This window comes from Coregonus clupeaformis, chromosome 24 (genome assembly GCF_020615455.1).
Source record: "Coregonus clupeaformis isolate EN_2021a chromosome 24, ASM2061545v1, whole genome shotgun sequence".
Classification (NCBI taxonomy): Eukaryota; Metazoa; Chordata; class Actinopteri; order Salmoniformes; family Salmonidae; genus Coregonus; species Coregonus clupeaformis.
The window spans coordinates 48484853-48506681 of NC_059215.1; the positions used below are offsets into that span (position 1 = coordinate 48484853).

The 21829-nt window shown below is 45.7% G+C and overlaps 1 protein-coding gene across 1 annotated transcript; it reads right to left on the reverse strand.

The window, feature by feature from the left end:
• Nucleotides 1-3691: 3691 nt before the first annotated feature.
• Nucleotides 3692-20342, reverse strand: LOC121537722 (G-protein coupled receptor 61-like). The gene is made up of 4 exons (XM_041845326.2): nucleotides 20304-20342; nucleotides 19854-19972; nucleotides 5744-6633; nucleotides 3692-5437 (listed from the first exon to the last, which is right to left on the reverse strand). The coding sequence occupies exons 3-4, from the start codon at nucleotides 5811-5813 to the stop codon at nucleotides 3948-3950; spliced, it is 1560 nt and encodes a 519-aa protein (XP_041701260.1). The 5' UTR covers nucleotides 5814-6633; nucleotides 19854-19972; nucleotides 20304-20342; the 3' UTR covers nucleotides 3692-3947.
• Nucleotides 20343-21829: the final 1487 nt, after the last annotated feature.

Below are 21829 nucleotides of genomic sequence, written 5' to 3' on the forward strand. Positions count from 1 at the left end.
TCTTTGGTCTTGGCCATGGTGGAGAGTTTGGAATCGGATTGATTGATTGCTTCTGTGGACAGGTGTCTTTTATACAGGTAACAAGCTGAGATTAGGAGCACTCCCTTTAAGAGTGTGCTCCTAATCTCAGCTCGTTACCTGTATAAAATACACCTGGGAGCCAGAAATTTTTCTGATTGAGAGTGGGTCAAATACCTATTTTCCTAATTAAAATGCAAATCAATTTATAACATTTTTGAAATGCGTTTTTCTGGATTTTTTTTTGTTATTCTGTCTCTCACTGTTCAAATAAACCTACCATTAAAATTATAGACTGATCATTTCTTTGTCAGTGGGCAAACGTACAAAATCAGCAGGGGATCAAATACTTTTTTCACTCACTGTATATTTCCTGATTTTTTAAAATATCTCCTAGATTTAGGACGGACACTTCAAAACCTTGTTTCTTATGATTTTTTGACTGTCCTTTTTTAATGTACTTTTTGACTGTCCTTTTTGACTGTCCTTTTTGCCATTTCTGAATGTGTTATTCAATGCTGTTCTATGGGCTTTAGTAGTAAAGGCCAAAATCTATATTTTATCCCAAGAAAATGTGTATGCAGTATATTTTTTTGATACCTAAAGGGGTCCTAAAATTCAAAATCAAATAGCTAAATGATCCATAGTGTGACCATCTTAAAACAATTCCATATGTCATCTTAGCACCCCCCAATGTCTTAGACTCTAAATAATTAACTACTGATAATTTGTTCTTATTTTCCAAGAGAAGGTTGATGCAGATTATTTGAATTACTGTTCAGAATAGGAACTGTATAATGACAAATCTAGCTTTTCCATTTTTCATATTTCCACAGCTCCATGCGTCATTCAAAATGTCAGCTGAGAGTTAGACAGCAGCACACAGCTGTTGAAGCCGCTTAGAACGGGACAATAGGGCCAGATTCTAAAGATTAGGTCGCCGTCCCAAATGCCACCCTATTCCCTACGTAGCGCACTACTTTTGACCAGAGCCCTATGAGGCACATCCTAGCACCAACTGCCAACCTCCACCGATGCCCCTGGTGTTTAGAGGTAAACGTTGGCGAGTGCCAGACAGTACATGCTAAGTGTTCCGTGTTGTTTACCCAGAAACACCCACGGCTTGTTGTGGCTACACAGCACAGGTGACAGATAGACAGGTGTGATGAATGATGCTGACACATGGCATGCTTTGGCCTTTGCCCTCTTTTCTCCTCACAAACTGCATTCTACCTCTCGCTCTCTCTCCCCCCCCTCTCGCTTTCTCTCTCTCTCTCTCCCCCCTCTCTCTCTCTCTCTCTCTCTCTCTCTCTCTCTCTCTCTCTCTCTCTCTCTCTCGCTGTCTCTCTCTCTCTCCCTCTCTTCCTCCCTCTCTCTCTCTCCCTCTCTTCCTCCCTCTCTCTCTCTCTCTCTCTCTCTCTCTCTCGCTCTCTCTCTCTCTCTCTCTCCCTCTCTTCCCCCCTCTCTCTCTCTCTCTCTCTCGCTGTCTCTCCCTCCCTTCCTCCCCCCCTCTCTCTCTCTCTCTCTCGCTCCCCCCTTCTCTCTCTCTCTCTCTCTCTCTCTCTCTCTCTCTCTCTCTCTCTCTCTCTCTCTCTCTCTCTCTCTCTATTTCTCTTCAATGCAGATCTTGTGTAATGACATCAGTGCTGACTTTTGTTTTTCATTTGGGCTGTTTCTATTTCTAGCATTTGTTTCACATGAAATAAATATGTTTATTTTGCGTCAAAAGAAAATGGTATAGTGAGGCGACTCCCAAATTAGTCAAAATGTGAATAGTAAGTGGTTGTCTGTGTGATATGACAGGTACATACCAACGAGGGATTCTGCTAAAATAAATACACCAAATAATAACCTCGTGTATTCAGTGTGGAGTCAAATAATAACCTAATGTATCAATGTGGAGTCAAATAATAACATTGTGTATTCAGTGTGGAGTCAAATAATAACCTAATGTATTCAATGTGGAGTCAAATAATAACCTTGTGTATTCAGTGTGGAGTCAAATAATAACCTAATGTATTCAGCGTGGAGTCAAATAATAACCTCATGTATTCAGTGTGGAGTCAAATAATAACCTCATGTATTCAGTGTGGAGTCAAATAATAACCTAATGTATTCAATGTGGAGTCAAATAATAACCTTGTGTATTCAGTGTGGAGTCAAATAATAACCTAATGTATTCAATGTGGAGTCAAATAATAACCTTGTGGAGTCAAATAATAACCTAATGTATTCAGTGTGGAGTCAAATAATAACCTCATTTATTCAGTGTGGAGTCAAATAATAACCTAATGTATTCAGTGTGGAGTCAAATAATAACCTCATGTATTCAGTGTGGAGTCAAATAATAACCTCATGTATTCCGTGTGGAGTCAAATAATAACCTCATGTATTCAGTGTGGAGTCAAATAATAACTTTGTGTATTCAGTGTGGAGTCAAATAATAACCTTGTGTATTCAGTGTGGAGTCAAATAACCTCGTGTATTCAGTGTGGAGTCAAATAATAACCTCATGTATTCAGTGTGGAGTCAAATAATAACCTCATGTATTCAGTGTGGAGTCAAATAATAACCTCATGTATTCCGTGTGGAGTCAAATAATAACCTCATGTATTCAGTGTGGAGTCAAATAATAACCTCATGTATTCAGTGTGGAGTCAAATAATAACCTCGTGTATTAAGTGTGGAGTCAAATAATAACCTCATGTATTCAGTGTGGAGTCAAATAATAACCTAATGTATTCAGTGTGGAGTCAAATAATAACCTAATGTATTCAGTGTGGAGTCAAATAATAACCTCATGGATATGCTCATGCATATGTACTGTATATGCTTGCTATAAATACCATTGGCAAGGATCAGTTGTGAAATGATCCTGTTAACACATTGTCTGCCTCCCAAATGGCACCCTATTCCCTACATAGCGCACTACTTTTGACCAGGGCCCATAGTGCTTCAGATTGAGTGCAGTCAGAAATGGCTCTGAATGTTGTTGTTTTTATGTCTACCCGAGGAAAACATCTAAATCTGCATTCATTACCTTGGTTGCATTAGGAAGAGGAGGATGGGACTGGAACAGGGAATATACACAAATGTATTCTGTTCTCTGCTGTGACCAGTGTGTTGATCTGGTTCTTAACCCTTTGTCTGATACTATATGGAGGCCTATAGGATTGATGCTTTACATTTGTCTAACGGATCGTCTTGGGGGTTCTTTCAGACTTTGACAAAGATAATTTGTGCTATCCACACTAAAACAAAGATTCTCAAGTGCTAATATGTTAGATGTTCTCTCACTCTTTCCCAGACCAACATATAATTCAGTAGCAATAGATACATTGACTGACTGAAGAACACAGTGTCAGTAGACTGGCATTATATATTTTTATGTAAGGGTTTCGGTCTTAACAGACTGTCAATAGAATCAGTTGGGGTCAATTACATTTCCATTCAGTCAATTCAGGAAGTAAACCTCATAGAAAAGCACGGAGGATGATTGGAATTTGAATTTTCAGTTGATATCCTGAGTTTACTGAATTGAAACGGAATTTCCCCCAACCTTATCTCCCGTAGAGGAACCCTGATTCTAGTGACAGTACAAAATAATGAACATAGAGCTTTATCAATAATAACAACCTGAATTCTTCAAAAGAAGATACAAACTCTGTAGCTGTAGCTTTTTGCTCATAAGCACTGTCTCTTACTTACAATGTACACGTATGTCCCATAATCACACTGTAGCAAATGTGGACACAACACCATCAAGCCTAGCATCAAATAGAATACTCTAAATAACATGTAATCTATCTGCCGTTTCCACCATAGGACTTTACACCGGTGCTTGGCCTACAGACTAAGAATTTAGTGTTTCCACCTCTGAGGCCTGGCCCAAATAAAGGCCTACTGTACACATGAGTGGCCGGTGTTTGCTACAGCTCAGTCCTGTTTACCCTGAAGCAGTGGTCCGCTAGGTTGATGTCATTGTTCAGAGTCAGATGCTGCTGCTCCAAGAACTCAGAGGTCTCCTCGATAATCTGTCCAGGGATGTGGAAGTCAACAGGCGTGTGTTCCTGGACCAGCGTGTTCTTCTGACAAGGTCCATCTTGAAGAGGGTCCCTCTCCCCCGCCTCCTCCTTCTCCTCTGGCCTGCTGGCCCTGCTGTGTGCCTGGGATCCGCTGGGCTCCAGATTGCACCCTGTCCCCTGGAGGAACTGGAGGAAGTTCTCCTCGATGGAGGCCTCTCGGCTGGCCAGCTGATCCCCGTCGCCCGGCCCCGCCCACTTAAAGAGACAGGCCAGGCTTCGGCCCAGCTCCGTGCGGATCTGCCGGTTCAGACAGCCGTAGAAGAAGGGGTTGGAAGTGAAGCAGAAGTAACCGATCCAGGTCACGACTTCCTCCAGCTGGGCCGAAGCCAGGGAGGCCGGGGAGGTGGAGACCAGGGCGGAGTACAGGTGGAAGGAGAAGTAAGGTAGCCAGCAGCATAGGAACTGGCCTCCAACTGCCACCAGGACTGCCGCGGCTTTACCCCCGTTGAAGGTCCTCTGACTGGGGGTGCGGGGTTGAGGACCCCCAGGGCCACCTCCGGGGCCTCCCAGGCTGGCAGCCATGGTGGAGTGGCTGCTGAGGGAGTCAGAGCGGTGAGGGCGGGGCCCAGGTGTGTCCATCCAGGTAGGTAAGGGGCCATGCTGCATGGCTGCCACCCTGGCTACTTTAAACATGTTACAGTACACAACCAGGATGATCAGTACTGGACACAGGAAGTAGACAAAGGTGAAGAAAACCATGAAGATTAACCATGTGGTCCCTCCTCCTCCGGTCCAGTGTAGGGAGCAACGTCTCTGGCTTGGAGGACCCGGGAACATGGGACCCCCTAGTCCCCCTCCGAGTCCGACCCCTACCCCCTGGCTCCCCTGGAGCACCCAGCCCAGGAGCGGCAGAGCCGACATGACAATAGCTTTGACCCAGATCCCGACCAGCACCGTCACAACCACCCCCACGGTCATCTTGACCTCATGGCGCATGGGGTGGACTATATAATAGTACCTCTCCACGTTGATGGCAGAGATAGACAAGATGGCGGCACTGATCAGCCCCACGCTAAGACAGAGGTAGCTCCGGCACAGTGCCTCATCGTGCGCCAAGACCCGGTCCGACAGCATGCCCAGAGGCATCAGAATCAGAGCCGCCAGCAGGTCAACCAGACACAGGTGGAACACGAAGGCGAACTTCCTCAGCTGCGGCGTCTTGGTGATGACGGCCATGACTGCTAGGTTGCCTACAACTGCTAAGAGGTCCATGAGAAGCATGGCACACAGGGCCAGGGACTGGGTCAGGGACAGGGGGGCTCCGCTGGTGCCGGTGCCCACAGGAAGGCTCACGTTAGAGGCATTGGGGTGCAGCGAGGCGGGGAGCCAGGGACCTGAATGAAAAAATTAATGCATTGTATTACACAGATTTTAAATACATATAGAGTAGCCTATAAATACATAAAGAAATTATCAAAGATCAAGAACACATTAAAGTCCAGAGAACTGTCTTTAACCAAGTTAAGTTAAGATAAAGTCAGTACTCAGGCAGAAAAATGAGGATAACTGTCCCAAAATTCCCAGGTTTTCCAGAAATCCTGGTTGGAGGATTCCAGATTTCCTGCTTATTCCTTCATAATTCCGGGAATCTTCTAAATAGGGAAAGTTACCAGAATTTTGCAACCTTAGTTGGTACCGACCTGGAAGTCCGGAGAGGGAGGACTGGGAAGAGTTCCAGGGGGAGGTGGAGGTGTCAGCAGGAGGCTCCATGAGAGGATGGGAGAGAAGGAAGGAGAGAGACCAGGGAGACTCACAGGTCCATCACCCATCCTCCCCTGCTTCGAGCTGGGGCTGAGGAACCGGGGACTGGGGGGTTTGGGGGGTGGGTTGGGGATGAGGAACAGAGCCTCAGGTGGAGTGGGTACTGTCTGTCGGGGCAGATAGAGCTGGACAGGTCATGGACAGGTCACCCTGGGCAGGTGGAAGTCTGGCAAAATTCCACTTTCATTCTAGAGATTAAAGTCTGGTCGTGCACCTGGTAACCCGACTAGATGGTGGAAGTCTGGACTGTGGATGAAATGGGATGGGCCTCTGGAGTGGTAGGAGAAGGAATGGGATGGGCCTCTGGAGTGGTAGGAGAAGGGATGGGATGGGCCTCTGGAGTGGTAGGAGAAGGGATGGGATGGGCCTCTGGAGTGGTAGGAGAAGGGATGGGATGGGCCTCTGGAGTGGTAGGAGAAGGAATGGGATGGGCCTCTGGAGTGGTAGGAGAAGGAATGGGATGGGCCTCTGGAGTGGTAGGAGAAGGAATGGGATGGGCCTCTGGAGTGGTAGGAGAAGGGATGGGATGGGCCTCTGGAGTGGTAGGAGAAGGGATGGGCCTCTGGAGTGGTAGGAGAAGGGATGGGATGGGCCTCTGGAGTGGTAGGAGAAGGGATGGGCCTCTGGAGTGGTAGGAGAAGGGATGGGCCTCTGGAGTGGTAGGAGAAGGGATGGGCCTCTGGAGTGGTAGGAGAAGGGATGGGATGGGCCTCTGGAGTGGTAGGAGAAGGTGTGATGTTGAGAGGTTTCTAGTTGGAGAGGTTGGACTCTGAAACAAAGGAGAAGAAACATTACTGGCAATAAAAAAACAGCTGTTATGAACTGTGAGGTAAACCCATTGTTGAAATCGACTACAGTATGTCTGCATATGCATGAAGAAAGAGCTTAATTACAATACTATTTTGAATGTGATTCACTTCACTGTCTGACCTACTTCCAAATAATGTAATTTAAACATTACAAAGCCACATCAACATCAAAACAGCCTTCTAAGCAATCAAAGAGAGGGATTCTCCTATATATGAAGCAGGGTCAAAATACAGCTTCCTCCTTTTCTGTTTGTAATTATAAAATGTAGAACAAGGCATTTTAACACTCAAATTCGAACACTTGCATATTAAAACTTTAACACTCACATTTTAACAGTCGTCGTGTTATTGTAGAACATGCACAACATATTTATAAACATGCCACAGTAATCCTCATCTTGTGTATGGGTACAAACTCCATTTCACCCCCCTGTGTTTATAATGAAGCCACAGACCACAGTCACGTATGTATAGCCATTTCTTAATTTGTTACATAATGTGACATCTGCATCTTCTCAAGCTTGTTTTTCAGAACAGTCAGCCCTGCGGGGAGAAGCTAAAGGCACGGAGGATGTAGCCCACCATATGTCTCAGAAACAGAAAATACATAGTGTTGGGAGAATGTGTCAGCTGTGGGCATACTGGTGAATTCATGGTTTATAGCAACATAAATTAAGCAGAAATGATAATGGTATCTTTAAAAGTATGAAATATAGAGAGGTTACTGAGTCACTGCAAAGATAGGAGCATCTATCCATATGGGAGTTTTGTTCATTCAAACTAGGCTATTTGGAAAATGTCAGGCCACACTATCTAGTATCACAGAATCAGTAAGCAAATGTTTATGTACTATAAATACGAACTGTGTCATTCTGGGTTATTAAAGCTACTACTTTAAAGTGGGCCAAGGAGTAGTCTAAATGGAGTAGCTGTAATGAAACATGGTGTTGTAATGCTAGTCTAAATGGAGTAGCTGTAATGAAACATGGTGTTGTAATGCTAGTCTAAATGGAGTAGCTGTAATGAAACATGGTGTTGTAATGCTAGTCTAAATGGAGTAGCTGTAATGAAACATGGTGTTGTAATGCTAGTCTAGGGGGAGTAGCTGTAATGAAACATGGTGTTGTAATGCTAGTCTAGGGGGAGTAGCTGTAATGAAACATGGTGTTGTAATGCTAGTCTAAATGGAGTAGCTGTAATGAAACATGGTGTTGTAATGCTAGTCTAGGGGGAGTAGCTGTAATGAAACATGGTGTTGTAATGCTAGTCTAGGGGGAGTAGCTGTAATGAAACATGGTGTTGTAATGCTAGTCTAAATGGAGTAGCTGTAATGAAACATGGTGTTGTAATGCTAGTCTAGGGGGAGTAGCTGTAATGAAACATGGTGTTGTAATGCTAGTCTAGGGGGAGTAGCTGTAATGAAACATGGTGTTGTAATGCTAGTCTAGGGGGAGTAGCTGTAATGAAACATGGTGTTGTAATGCTAGTCTAAATGGAGTAGCTGTAATGATACATGGTGTCGTAATGCTAGTCTAAATGGAGTAGCTGTAATGATACATGGTGTTGTAATGCTAGTCTAGGGGGAGTAGCTGTAATGAAACATGGTGTTGTAATGCTAGTCTAAATGGAGTAGCTGTAATGAAACATGGTGTTGTAATGCTAGTCTAAATGGAGTAGCTGTAATGAAACATGGTGTTGTAATGCTAGTCTAGGGGGAGTAGCTGTAATGAAACATGGTGTTGTAATGCTAGTCTAGGGGGAGTAGCTGTAATGAAACATGGTGTTGTAATGCTAGTCTAGGGGGAGTAGCCGTAATGAAACATGCTGTTGTAATGCTAGTCTAGGGGGAGTAGCTGTAATGAAACATGGTGTTGTAACGCTAGTCTAGGGGGAGTAGCTGTAATGAAACATGGTGTTGTAATGCTAGTCTAGGGGGAGTAGCTGTAATGAAACATGGTGTTGTAATGCTAGTCTAAATGGAGTAGCTGTAATGATACATGGTGTCGTAATGCTAGTCTAAATGGAGTAGCTGTAATGAAACATGGTGTTGTAATGCTAGTCTAAATGGAGTAGCTGTAATGAAACATGGTGTTGTAATGCTAGTCTAGGGGGAGTAGCTGTAATGAAACATGGTGTTGTAATGCTAGTCTAGGGGGAGTAGCTGTAATGAAACATGGTGTTGTAATGCTAGTCTAAATGGAGTAGCTGTAATGAAACATGGTGTTGTAATGCTAGTCTAGGGGGAGTAGCTGTAATGAAACATGGTGTTGTAATGCTAGTCTAGGGGGAGTAGCTGTAATGAAACATGGTGTTGTAATGCTAGTCTAGGGGGAGTAGCTGTAATGAAACATGGTGTTGTAATGCTAGTCTAAATGGAGTAGCTGTAATGATACATGGTGTCGTAATGCTAGTCTAAATGGAGTAGCTGTAATGATACATGGTGTTGTAATGCTAGTCTAGGGGGAGTAGCTGTAATGAAACATTGTGTTGTAATGCTAGTCTAAATGGAGTAGCTGTAATGAAACATGGTGTTGTAATGCTAGTCTAAATGGAGTAGCTGTAATGAAACATGGTGTTGTAATGCTAGTCTAGGGGGAGTAGCTGTAATGAAACATGGTGTTGTAATGCTAGTCTAGGGGGAGTAGCTGTAATGAAACATGGTGTTGTAATGCTAGTCTAGGGGGAGTAGCCGTAATGAAACATGGTGTTGTAACGCTAGTCTAGGGGGAGTAGCTGTAATGAAACATGGTGTTGTAATGCTAGTCTAGGGGGAGTAGCTGTAATGAAACATGGTGTTGTAATGCTAGTCTAGGGGGAGTAGCTGTAATGAAACATGGTGTTGTAATGCTAGTCTAGGGGGAGTAGCTGTAATGAAACAGGTAAGAGAAGCCAGCGAAATGTATGAAACCCTGGCGTTACAAGCGCCATGTTACAATTGAGCTACAGAGGACCACGTGGTGTTGTAATGCTAGTCTAGGGGGAGTGTCACGCTCTGGCTCCGGGACTGTGTTGTTTGAGCCAGGGTGTATTCATTTGGTTGTGTTGGGTTAGGGTGTGTTCATTTGTTGTGTTTGGTTTTGGTTTTGTTTCCGTGTTTGGTCAGTGACTCCCAATCGGAGGTAACGAGTGTCAGCTGTCGGCTCGTTATCTCTGATTGGGAGCCATATTTATACTGTGTGGTTTCACCTTGTGGTTGTGGGTTTTTGTTCCGTTTCAGTCATAGTCACTGTTGGACTTCACTATCGTCTTTTGTTTTGTATTTACGTGCTTTATCAATTAAAGTCATCATGTTCACTCAACGTGCTGCGTATTGGTCCGCTTCCTCAGACGATCGTGACAGAAAAACCCACCATAAAAGGACCAAGCAGCGTATCCAGGAACACCCGCAGGAGAGAACGCTGGTGGATGTCCTCCTCGGCTGGGGACATATTACGCAGGAGGAGGCCGTCCGGTACCGGAGGGCGATGAAGGGGGAGAACCTGGCAGGAGAGGAGCAACGGCGTCAGCAGGGCCATCGTCGGAGGGACGAGAGGCAACCCCAAAAAGTTTTTTGGGGGGGGCACATGGCTTGGGCGGCTGGGCAGCAGGAGGCTGCCACAGGGAGACGTGGAGAGAAGGCTATCGGATTACGGGAGCCATTGGCGAGTAGGGGAAGGGAAGTTGTTGTGGCACGGCGTGAGAGACTGATGTGTGTTACCAGTCCGGTCCGGCCCGTTCCTGATCCCCAGTTAAGGCCAGTGGTGTGTGTTCCCAGTACGGACCGGCCTGTTCCTACTCCACGCACCAAGCCCACGGTGTGCGTCGCCAGCCCAGCCCGGCCTGTTCCTGCTCCACGCACAGAACCTACGGTGTGCGTCGCCAGCCCAGCCCGGCCTGTTCCTGCTCCACGCACAGAACCTACGGTGTGCGTCGCCAGCCCGGTTCGGCCTGTTCCTGCTCAACGCACCAAGGCTATGGTGTGCGTCGCCAGCCCAGCCCGGCCTGTTCCTGCTCCACGCACAGAACCTACGGTGTGCGTCGCCAGCCCAGCCCGGCCTGTTCCTGCTCCACGCACAGAACCTACGGTGTGCGTCGCCAGCCCGGTTCGGCCTGTTCCTGCTCAACGCACCAAGGCTATGGTGTGCGTCGCCAGCCCAGCCCGGCCTGTTCCTGCTCCACGCACAGAACCTACGGTGTGCGTCGCCAGCCCAGCCCGGCCTGTTCCTGCTCCACGCACAGAACCTACGGTGTGCGTCGCCAGCCCGGTTCGGCCTGTTCCTGCTCAACGCACCAAGGCTATGGTGTGCGTCGACAGCCCAGCCCGGCCTGTTCCTGCTCCACGCACAGAACCTACGGTGTGCGTCGCCAGCCCAGCCCGGCCTGTTCCTGCTCCACGCACAGAACCTACGGTGCGCGTCGCCAGCCCGACCCGGCCTGTTCCTGCCACTCGCACCAAACCGACGGTGCGCGTCGCCAGCCCGGTCCGGCCTGTTCCTGCCACCCGCACCAAGTCTACGGTGCGCGTCGCCAGCCCGACCCGGCCTGTTCCTGCCACTCGCACCAAACCTACGGTGCGCGTCGCCAGCCCGGTCCGGCCTGTTCCTTCTCCCCGCACTAGCCCTGAGATGCGTGTCCTCAGCCCGGGACCACCAGTTCCGGCACCACGCACTAGGCCTTATGTGCGTTCCCAGGGTCCAGCATGCCCTGTTGCTTCTCCCCGCACTAGCCCTGAGATGCGTGTCCTCAGCCCGGTACCTCCAGTTCCGGCACCACGCACCAGGCCTACGGTGCGCCTCCGACGGCCAGAGTCTGCCGTCTGCCCAACGGGGCCTGAACTGCCCGTCTGCCCAACGGCGCCTGAACTGCCCGTCTGCCCAACGGCGCCTGAACTGCCCGTCTGCCCAACGGCGCTTGAACTGCCCGTCTGCCCAACGGCGCCTGAACTGCCTGTCTGCCCAACGCCGTCTGAACTGTCCGTCTGCCAAGCGCTGCATAAGCCGCCCGTCTGCCATGAGCCTTCAGAGCCGTCGGCCAGCCATGAGCAGCCAGATCCGTCGGCCAGCCATGAGCAGCCAGATCCGTCGGCCAGCCATGAGCAGCCAGATCCGTCGGCCAGCCATGAGCAGCCAGATCCGTCAGCCAGCCATGAGCAGCCAGATCCGTCGGCCAGCCATGAGCAGCCAGATCCGTCGGCCAGCCATGAGCAGCCAGATCCGTCGGCCAGCCATGAGCAGCTAGATCCGTCGGCCAGCCATGAGCAGCCAGATCCGTCAGCCAGCCATGAGCAGCCAGATCCGTCAGCCAGCCATGAGCAGCCAGATCCTTCAGCCTGCCATGAGCCGTCCAGCCAGGATCCGCCAGAGCCGTCCAGCCAGGATCCGCCAGAGCCAGCCAGCCAGGATCCGCCATTGAGTCCGGTGCTGTCCCTTAGCCCGGTGCTGCCCCTTAGTCTGGTGCTGCCCCTTAGTCCGGTGCTGCCCCTTAGTCCGGTGCTGCCCCTTAGTCCGGTGCTGCCTCTTAGTCCGGTGCTGCCCCTTAATCCGGTGGGGGTCAGTTGGAGGAGGCTACAAGCGGGTAGTGACTATGGTGGGGTGGGGACCACGACCAGAGCCGGAACCACCGCCGAAGAGGTATGCCCGCCCAGCCCTCCCTTGTTTAGCCCGTATTGAGGCGCGGTCGCAGTCCGCGCCTTTAGGGGGGGGTACTGTCACGCTCTGGCTCCGGGACTGTGTTGTTTGAGCCAGGGTGTATTCATTTGGTTGTGTTGGGTTAGGGTGTGTTCATTTGTTGTGTTTGGTTTTGGTTTTGTTTCCGTGTTTGGTCAGTGACTCCCAATCGGAGGTAACGAGTGTCAGCTGTCGGCTCGTTATCTCTGATTGGGAGCCATATTTATACTGTGTGGTTTCACCTTGTGGTTGTGGGTTTTTGTTCCATTTCAGTCATAGTCACTGTTGGACTTCACTATCGTCTTTTGTTTTGTATTTACGTGCTTTATCAATTAAAGTCATCATGTTCACTCAACGCGCTGCGTATTGGTCCGCTTCCTCAGACGATCGTGACAGGGAGAAGCTGTAATGAAACATGGTGTTGTAATGCTAGTCTAAATGGAGTAGCTGTAATGATACATGGTGTCGTAATGCTAGTCTAAATGGAGTAGCTGTAATGAAACATGGTGTTGTAATGCTAGTCTAAATGGAGTAGCTGTAATGAAACATGGTGTTGTAATGCTAGTCTAGGGGGAGTAGCTGTAATGAAACATGTGTTGTTGTTGCTAGCCCTTACTGTCTCTCCAGCCCTCTGAGGGTGTGTGTGTGTACGTGCTCATGTGTGTCTGTGTGTTTCTGTGTGCGTGTGTGTGTTTGTGCAGAACCGTGAGGCCTGTTCTGATGTTTACTGTCAACCATACACACAGCATCACACACACTGTGGAACACACACACACAGCATCACAAGAACTAAAACAACCAACCGCACAGGCTGTTGTTATATATCCATACTTGTTCACCCCCTGCATATGCAATTCTTCCATGTCACAAGTTGTGACGAACAAAAACTTTGTTGCACGTACATAGCTGATTCTGATCCAGCTCGTCACCAATGGCCGCTGTGCATTCACATCACGGACGTCGCACGCACAAAGAATCACTGACTGAGGATGCATCTCAATGGCACCCTATTCCCTATATAGTGCACAAATGTTGACCAGGGACCATTGTGCTCTCGTCAAAAGTAGTACCTATACAGGGAATATGATGCGATTTGGGACGCAATCTGACTTTTGCCCTGAGGTCTTTGTAATATAGGTCAGAGTGTCAGTACAACCTTCAACCGGACAATGTGAAAAACCATTAACAGTGTCTTTCTTAGCTGTGATGTACTGTAGTGTAAAGGAGGATTAACACCCTAAAGACACTATCCTATCAGCATAACCTATCAGCATTACCTATCGGCATAACCTATCGGCATAACCTATCAGCATAACCTATCGGCATAACCTATCGGCATAACCTATCAGCATAACCTATCGGCATAACCTATCAGCATAACCTATCGGCATAACCTATCAGCATAACCTATCGGCATAACCTATCAGCATAACCTATCGGCATAACCTATCACCATAACCTATCAGCATCACCTATCAGCATCAATAGGTTTACAGCCTGTAAAAACAGATGTTTCCTCCCAAATGACACCCTACACTCTTATTTTAAAAAAAAAGTGCTATCTAGATCCTAAAAGGGTTCTTCCGCTGTCCCGATAGGACAGGGATCATCGACAAAATGTTTTCTTGATTGGATGGTCAGGGGGCCGGAACATAATAACAAATAATTTGTAGACTGCAAATTGACCGAAGCCCAAACAGATATAACATTTGACTAAAACATAATCATTTCAAACCTTGCTTACATTTGTCTCTACAAGGTGTCGAAAGCGTTCCACAGTGAAGCTGGCCCATGTTGACTCCAATGCTTCCCACAGTTGTGTCAAGTTGGCTGGATGTCATTTGGGTGGTGGACCATTATTGATACACACAGGAAACTATTGATTATGAAAAACCCAGCAGTTCTTGACACAAACCGGTGCGTCTGGCACCGACTACCATACCCTGTTCAAAGGCACTTTAATATTTTGTCTCGCCCATTCACCCTCTGAATGGCACACGTACACAATTCATTTCTCAATTGTCTCAAGGCTTAAAAATCCTTCTTTAACCTGTCTCCTCCCCTTCATATACACTGATTGAAGTGGATTTAACAAGTAACACCAATAAGGGATCATAGCTTTCACCTGGATTCACCTGGTCAGTCTATGTCATGGAAAGATAGTTTTTTTGTACACTCAGTTTCTATCTCTCTATTATGTGTGGGAATACATTGGAACAGATTTCCTAAAATTAAAATCACTTGAAGCTGATTTGCTGGTGTTTTTACAGTATTTTACGTCCAACACATACACACACAGCACAGGAATGAAATCATCAACATGTATTGATCACATCTTTACTAATGCTGCAGAGATGTGCTTGAAAGCAGTATCCAGATCCATCGGATGTAGTGATCACAATATAGTAGCCATATCTAGGAAAACCAAAGTTCCAAAGGCTGGGCCTAATATTGTGTATAAGAGGTCTTACAATAATTTTGGAAGTGATTCCTATGTTGTTGATGTAAAGAATATTTGTTGGTCTGTGGTGTGTAATGAGGAGCAAACAGACGCTGCACTTGACACATTTATGATATTGCTTATTCCAGTTACTAATAAGCATGCACCCATTAAGAAAATGACAGTAAAAACTGTTAAATCCCCATGGATTGATGAGGAATTGAAAAATGGTATGGTTGAGTGGGTTGAGGCAAAAGGAATGTCAAATAAGTCTGGCTGCACAACCGATTGGCAAACGTATTGCAAATTGAGAAATCATGTGACTAAAATGAATAAAAAGAAGAAGAAACTACACTATGAAACAAAGATAAATGACATAGAGAATGATAGTAAAAAGCTTTGGAGCATCTTCAATGAAATGTTGGGGGAAAAGGCAAACTCAGCTCCATCATTCATTGAATCAGATGGCTCATTCATCACAAAACCAACTGATATTGCCAACTACTTTAATGAGTTTGTCATTGGCAAGATTAGCAAACTTAGGCATGACATGCCAGCAACAAACGCTGACACTACACATCCAAGTATATCTGACCAAATTATGAAAGACAAGCATTGTAATTTTGAATTCCGTAAAGTGAGTGTGGAAGAGGTGAAACAATTATTGTTGTCTATCAACAATGACAAGCCACCGGGGTCTGACAACTTGGATGGAAAATTACTGAGGATGATAGCGGACGATATTGCCACTCCTATTTGCCATCTCTTCAATCTAAGGATACAGGAAAGTGTGGCCCTCAGGCTTGGAGGGAAGCTAAAGTCATTCCACTACCCAAGAATAGTAAAGTCCCCTGCATTGGCTCAAATAGCCGATCAATCAGCCTGTTACCAACCCTTACTAAACTTTTGGAAAAAATGGTGTTTGACCAGATACAATGCTATTTTACAGTGAACAAATTGACAACAAACTTTCAGCATCATTATAAGGAAGGACATTCAACAAGCACAGCACTTACACAAATGACTGATGGTTGGCTGAGAGAAAATGATGATAAAAATATTGTGGGGGCTGTTTTGTTAGACTTCAGTGCGGCTTTTGACATTATCGATCATAGTCTGCTACTGGAAAAACGTATGTGTTATGGCTTTACACCCCCTGCTATATTGTGGATAAAGAGTTACCTGTCTAACAGAACACATAGGGTGTTCTTTAATGGAAGCCTCTCCAACATAATCCAGGTAGAATCAGGAATTCCCCAGGGCAGCTGTCTAGGCCCCTTACTTTTTTCAATCTTTACTAATGACATGCCACTGGCTTTGAGTAAAGCCAGTGTGTCTATGTATGCGGATGACTCAACACAATACATGTCAGCTATTGCAGCGACTGAAATGACTGCAACACTTAACAAAGAGCTGCAGTTAGTTTCAGAGTGGGTGGCAAGGAATGAGTTAGTCCTAAATATTTCTAAAACTAAAAGCATTGCATTTGGGACAAATCATTCACTAAACCCTAAACCTCAACTAAATCTTGTAATAAATAATGTGGAAATTTAGGAACTTGAGGTGACTAAACTGCTTGGAGTAACCCTGGATTGTAAACTGTCATGGTCAAAACATATTGATACAACAGTAGCTAAGATGGGGAGAAGTCTGACCATCATAAAGCACTGCTCTTAACATCTTAACAGCACTATCAAACAGGCAGGTCCTATAAAAAATTTATAAATTGATTTGCATTTAATGTTTTTGCAGAGGGGTCAAATACTTATTTCCCTCATTAAAATGCAAATCAATTTATAACATTTCTGACGTGCGTTTTTCTGGATTTTGTTGTTGTCATTCTGTCTCTCACTGTTCAAATAAACCTACCATTAAAATTATAGACTGATCATGTCTTTGTCAGTGGGCAAACGTACAAAATCAGCAGGGGATCAAATACTTTTTCCCCCTCACTGTAAGTTCAGGAAAACATCAATAATTGTGTATGATCTTCTGTGTAGAAAAGAACATCATGATGTCGGGGCGGCAGGTAGCTTAGTGGGTAAGAGCATTGTGCCAGTAACCGAAAGGTCGCTGGTTCTAATCCCCGAGCCGACTAGGTGAAAAAATTCTGTCGATGTGCCCTTGAGCAAGGCACTTAACCCTAATTGCTCCTGTAAGTCGCTCTGGATAAGAGCGTCTGCAAAATGTTATGTTATGTTTAATGTTATGTTCTTTTTCCACCGGTCTGATTTACTTCCTGGTCTCTGTTCTGGGGGTTCTGAGGGAAACAGAAGACACATATGTGATCTTGAGAGTCTTATCTTTCAGGAATGGGGTCAAACTATTTTGTAGCTCAAAGTGTTAAGTGTTTCTAGGAAGAAAACAGAAACCGCTCTGTTTATTACAACCGTATCTAGCCGGCTACCAGAAGTTACTAACGTAACCTCGGTTCTATGAACAAAGCAAAAAAAGTTTTTCCAGTTTCTCTCACAACCCCATTTTCAAACCAGGCGACACCACACGGGGACAGTCGAAGAACCCCTTTGGAACCCCTGTTTCTAAGAGTGTTCACACCACTGAATTTAAAATGGATTAAATTGTGATTGTGTGTCACTGGCCTACACACAATACCCCATAATGTCAAAGTGGAATTAAGATGTTTTTTTTTACAAATAAAAATAAAATAAATGCTGAAATGTCTTGAGTCAAGAAGTATTCAACCCCTTTGTTATGGCAAGTCTAAATAAGTTCAAAACTAAAAATGTGCTTAACAAGTCACATAATAAGTTGCATGGACTCACTCTGAGTGCAATAATAGTGTTTAACATGATTTTTGAATGACTACCTGATCTCTGTACCACCCCACACATACAATTAGCTGTAAGGTCCCTCAGTCGAGCAGTGAATTTCAAAAACAGATTCAAACACAAAGAACAGGGAGGTTTTCCAATGCCTTGCAAACAGCACCTATTGGTAGATGGGTAAAAATAAAAAAGCAGACATTGAATATCCCTTTGAGCATGGTGAAGTTATTAATTATACTTTGGATGGTACTACAAAGATACAGGCATCCTTCCTAACTCAGTTGCCAGAGAGGAAGGAAACCGCTCAGGGATTTCACCATGAGGCCAATGGTGACTTTAAAACAGTTAAAGAGTTTAATGGCTTTGATAGGAGAAAACTGAGGATGGATCAACAACATTGTAGTCACCCCACAATACTAACCTAACTGACAGAGTGAAAACTAGGAAGCCTGTACAGATTAAAACATATTTCAAAACATGTATCCTGTTTGAAACAAGAGAATAAAGTAATACTGCAAAAAATGTGGCAAAGCATTTTGGGGCAAATCCAATACAACACATTATTGAGTACCACTCGCCATATTTTCAAGCATGTGTGTACATTAGTGATCATCATCATATGGGCTCCCGAATGGCGCAGCGGTCTAAGGCACTGCATCTCAGTGCTTGAGGCGTCACTACAGACCCCCTGGTTCGATTCCAGGCTGTATCACAACCGGCCGTGATTGGGAGTCCCGTAGGGCGGCGCACAATTGGGCCAGCGTCGTCCGGGTTTGGCCGGTGTAGGCCGTCATTGTAAATAAGAATTTGTTCTTAACTGACTTGCCTAGTTAAATAAAGGTACAAAAAAAATAATAAATAATAGTGGTGGCTGCATCATGTTATGGGTGTGGTTGTAATCGTTAAGGACTAGGGAGTTTATCAGGATTAAAAAATAAACTGAATGGAGCTAAGCACAGGCAAAATCCTAGTGGAAAACCTGGTTCAGTCTGCTCTCCACCAGAAACTGGGAGACGAATTCATCTTTCAGCGAGACAATAACCTGAAACACAAGGCTAAATCTAGACTGGAGTTGCTTACCAAGAGGACAGTGAATGTTCATGAGGGGCCGAGTTACAGTTTTGACTTAAATCTGCTTGAAAATACATGGCAAGACCTGAAAATTGTTGTCTAGCTGTGATCAACAACCAATTTGACAGAGCTTGAAGAATTTGGAAAATAATTATGGGAAAATGTTGCACAATCCAGGTGTGGAAAGCTCTTAAAGACTTAACCAGAAAGACTCACAGCTGTAATTGTTGCCAAAGGTGATACTAACATGTATTGACTCAGGGGTCTGAATACTTATCTAATCAAGATATATTAGTGTTTTATTTTTCATAAAACATTTTACAAATCCACTTTGACATTACAGAGTATTTTGTGTAGATCGTTGACAAACAAAAAGACAATTTAATCAATTTTAATCCCACTTTATAACACAACAAAAATTAGAAAGAATTCAAGGGGTGTGAATACTTTCTGAAGGCACTGTATATAAGTAGCAATATCATTTAGTAAAATAAGGATGTTTCTCTATACACAGCTTGTATTTTTACAGAACAGAATCTCCCGTTTGTAATACGATCAGGAGTACTGTCAAATTAAAAGTTAAAATAGTATTGAAACACTACCTCACTGTCCCAGCAAGGAGCTCCAAGCATTAATGTGAAAGAAAGAAGGATTTGCCTTCAGGCCATGGTAGAATCTCAGTCGGTCTGTTGCCGCTAATTGAGAACCATATGACCCTCCCATCGCATGACTGTCTGTGTGTTTACGGCTAGAAGGAAAACTGAACCGTTGTTGTTTATTGTTGTAACAACAACTCAGCTTGTTTGTCCATTGAGAGAGGTCTAGAAGTTAAATGGTTTCACCTTCCCAATGTACAGGCTAATGTTAGAGTTGGGTTGCCATAACACATTTATCTACCCTCAGCTAGCCAGCTAGGACTGCCCTGTCCAACACCTTTACCCCCATGTCAACCTCCTCTCCTCTCCTTCTCTTCCCCTCCCGTTTTCTCCTTGTTGAACCTCTCCTGACCTCCTCCTCTCTCAGTGACTCCTCTCCCATGCACAAACAGAGTCTAGCATTCAGTGAATATGTTGTTGTCACGAGAGGAGAGGTAAGTAGCCTAGCACTCGAGCACTGGTAAGTATAGAATGTTGTCATGACTGATAGTCACGTTGTGATACCTCCACAGTCTTGTAATGTGTATAGTCCTGTGCTAAGCTAAAGCAGAGCAGTGTGGTGAGAATGAGACGATGGCATACCTTTAATAGTTAGTGTGGAGACGGGCTGCTCCTTCCTCTCCAGGTTCACTGTCTGCTTGGATGAGGGAAGTGGACCGATTTGGCTCTATGTCTCTCACACACAAACACACACACACAGACTACAGCGCGTCAGAGAGAGAGAGAGAGCGAGAGAGAGAGAGAGGAGAGAGAGAGAGAGGAGAGAGAGAGAGAGAGAGAGAGAGAGAGAGAGAGAGAGAGAGAGAGAGGAGAGAGAGAGAGAGGAGAGAGAGAGAGAGAGAGAGAGAGAGAGAGAGAGAGAGAGAGAGAGAGAGAGAGAGAGAGAGAGAGAGAGAGAGAGAGAGAGAGAGAGAGAGAGAGAGAGAGAGAGAGAGGGAGAGGGAGAGAGAGAGAGACAGAGAGAGAGAGAGAGAGAGAGAGAGAGAGCGAGAGAGAGAGAGAGAGAGAGACGCTCCTGTGTCTCTTCCTCACCTGGCTCTTTGATCTCATCTTCCCCTGCCTGACCCACCCACCCCCACAACACACACACACCCCCACACCCTCAGTTCTTGTCTTGTTCAGGTGTCCACGGCAGAGCAACAGCAGAATGGAAGAAACACTGAGAGCAGGACAGCATGCTCCTCTCCTCCTCTCCTCCTGCTGCTGAGGCACAATGCACACACACTCACACTCCACACTCACACTCCACACTCACACTCCACACTCACACTCCACACTCACACTCCACACACACACTCCACACTCACACTCCACATACACACTCCACACACACACTCCACACTCACACTCCACACACACACTCCACACTCACACTCCACACACACACTCCACACACACACTCCACACTCCACACCACACACACACACACTCACACACCAAACCACACCACACATACACACATGCGCTCACTCCGGAATGCGCTCAGGGCTCAGGGTAACTGCAGAGCAGTGCGGAGCAGAGAGGCAGTGAGGGTAGGGAGGGAGGGAGCACCCAGCCACGGTGCTTCTCCACTGGGTCTTAGTGCTCACGTTCCTGTTCTGGCTGGATGGATGACTGGCTCCTTCTGGATGTTTCCCTATCTCTCTCTATCTGCCTGAATCCTCCAAAACAAACTCCTAGCCCCTAGCCCCTACCCACTACCCACTGGGCACAGACGTCAATTCAACATCTATTCCACACCAGTGTGTGCCCAGTGGGTAGGCTCTTCTGTCTATCTGAAGTAAGCATTTCACTGTAATGTCTGCACCTGTTGTATTCGGCGCATGTGACCAATACAATTTGATTTGATTTGATTTGAAAGGATGGGTGGGTGATTGAGGATAGGAACCAATACGGTCCAAATTCCACCTAGCCTATCAGAAGGCAAGGTTAATTAGTTTCCATATTGCTTCAACCTATCAAATTATACCTGGTGCTGACATGCACCCTTTGTGATGATCTTGTCCACATTCTAATTGTGCCCACATTTTTCAGACAGTCGTAGAAGATTAAAAAAACACATTGTGATCAGATTGTGATCAGATCCTTCTGACCAACATCGGGATGTAGTCAGGCACGCATTGTGTCTGGTCATCAATCAAGTGTAAACAGATCTGGATGGTCAAACCGTCGACTCATGGCTTCAGTAATTTATCTTAAGATAAATAAAATCACATTATTTTGAAAGAATGTCTGTCAAATAATTTGCACACAGTGAGGTACCAGCTAATCTGGTCACACAGAGGAAGGATAAGAGACATTTTAATACAACGTGTAGACGCGACATACCTTGATCAGATAGTGACTGGATCACATTGATCATATCATGAAAACTCACATGTGAGCGCGTGGTGTAAATAAGGCTATTGATCTGCACGAGAGGGTAGGGTGCAGAGGCTATAGGGGTTGAATTGGGATTATTGTGTTTGGTTGAGTTCCAAATAGCACCCTATTCCCTATGTAGTGCACTACTGTTGACCAGGGACAAAATACAATGTAGGGAATAGGGTGCTATTTGG

What these genes read in the sequence shown, in the direction of transcription:
- LOC121537722 (XM_041845326.2), bottom strand. Translation starts at nt 5,813, where the DNA reads ATGGAGCCTCCTGCTGACACCTCCACCTCCCCCTGGAACTCTTCCCAG. An exon ending in CTCCCTCTCCGGACTTCCAG is followed by an intron (nt 5,438 to 5,743) that starts GTCGGTACCAAC and finishes TTTTTCATTCAG; the next exon opens with GTCCCTGGCTCCCCGCCTCG.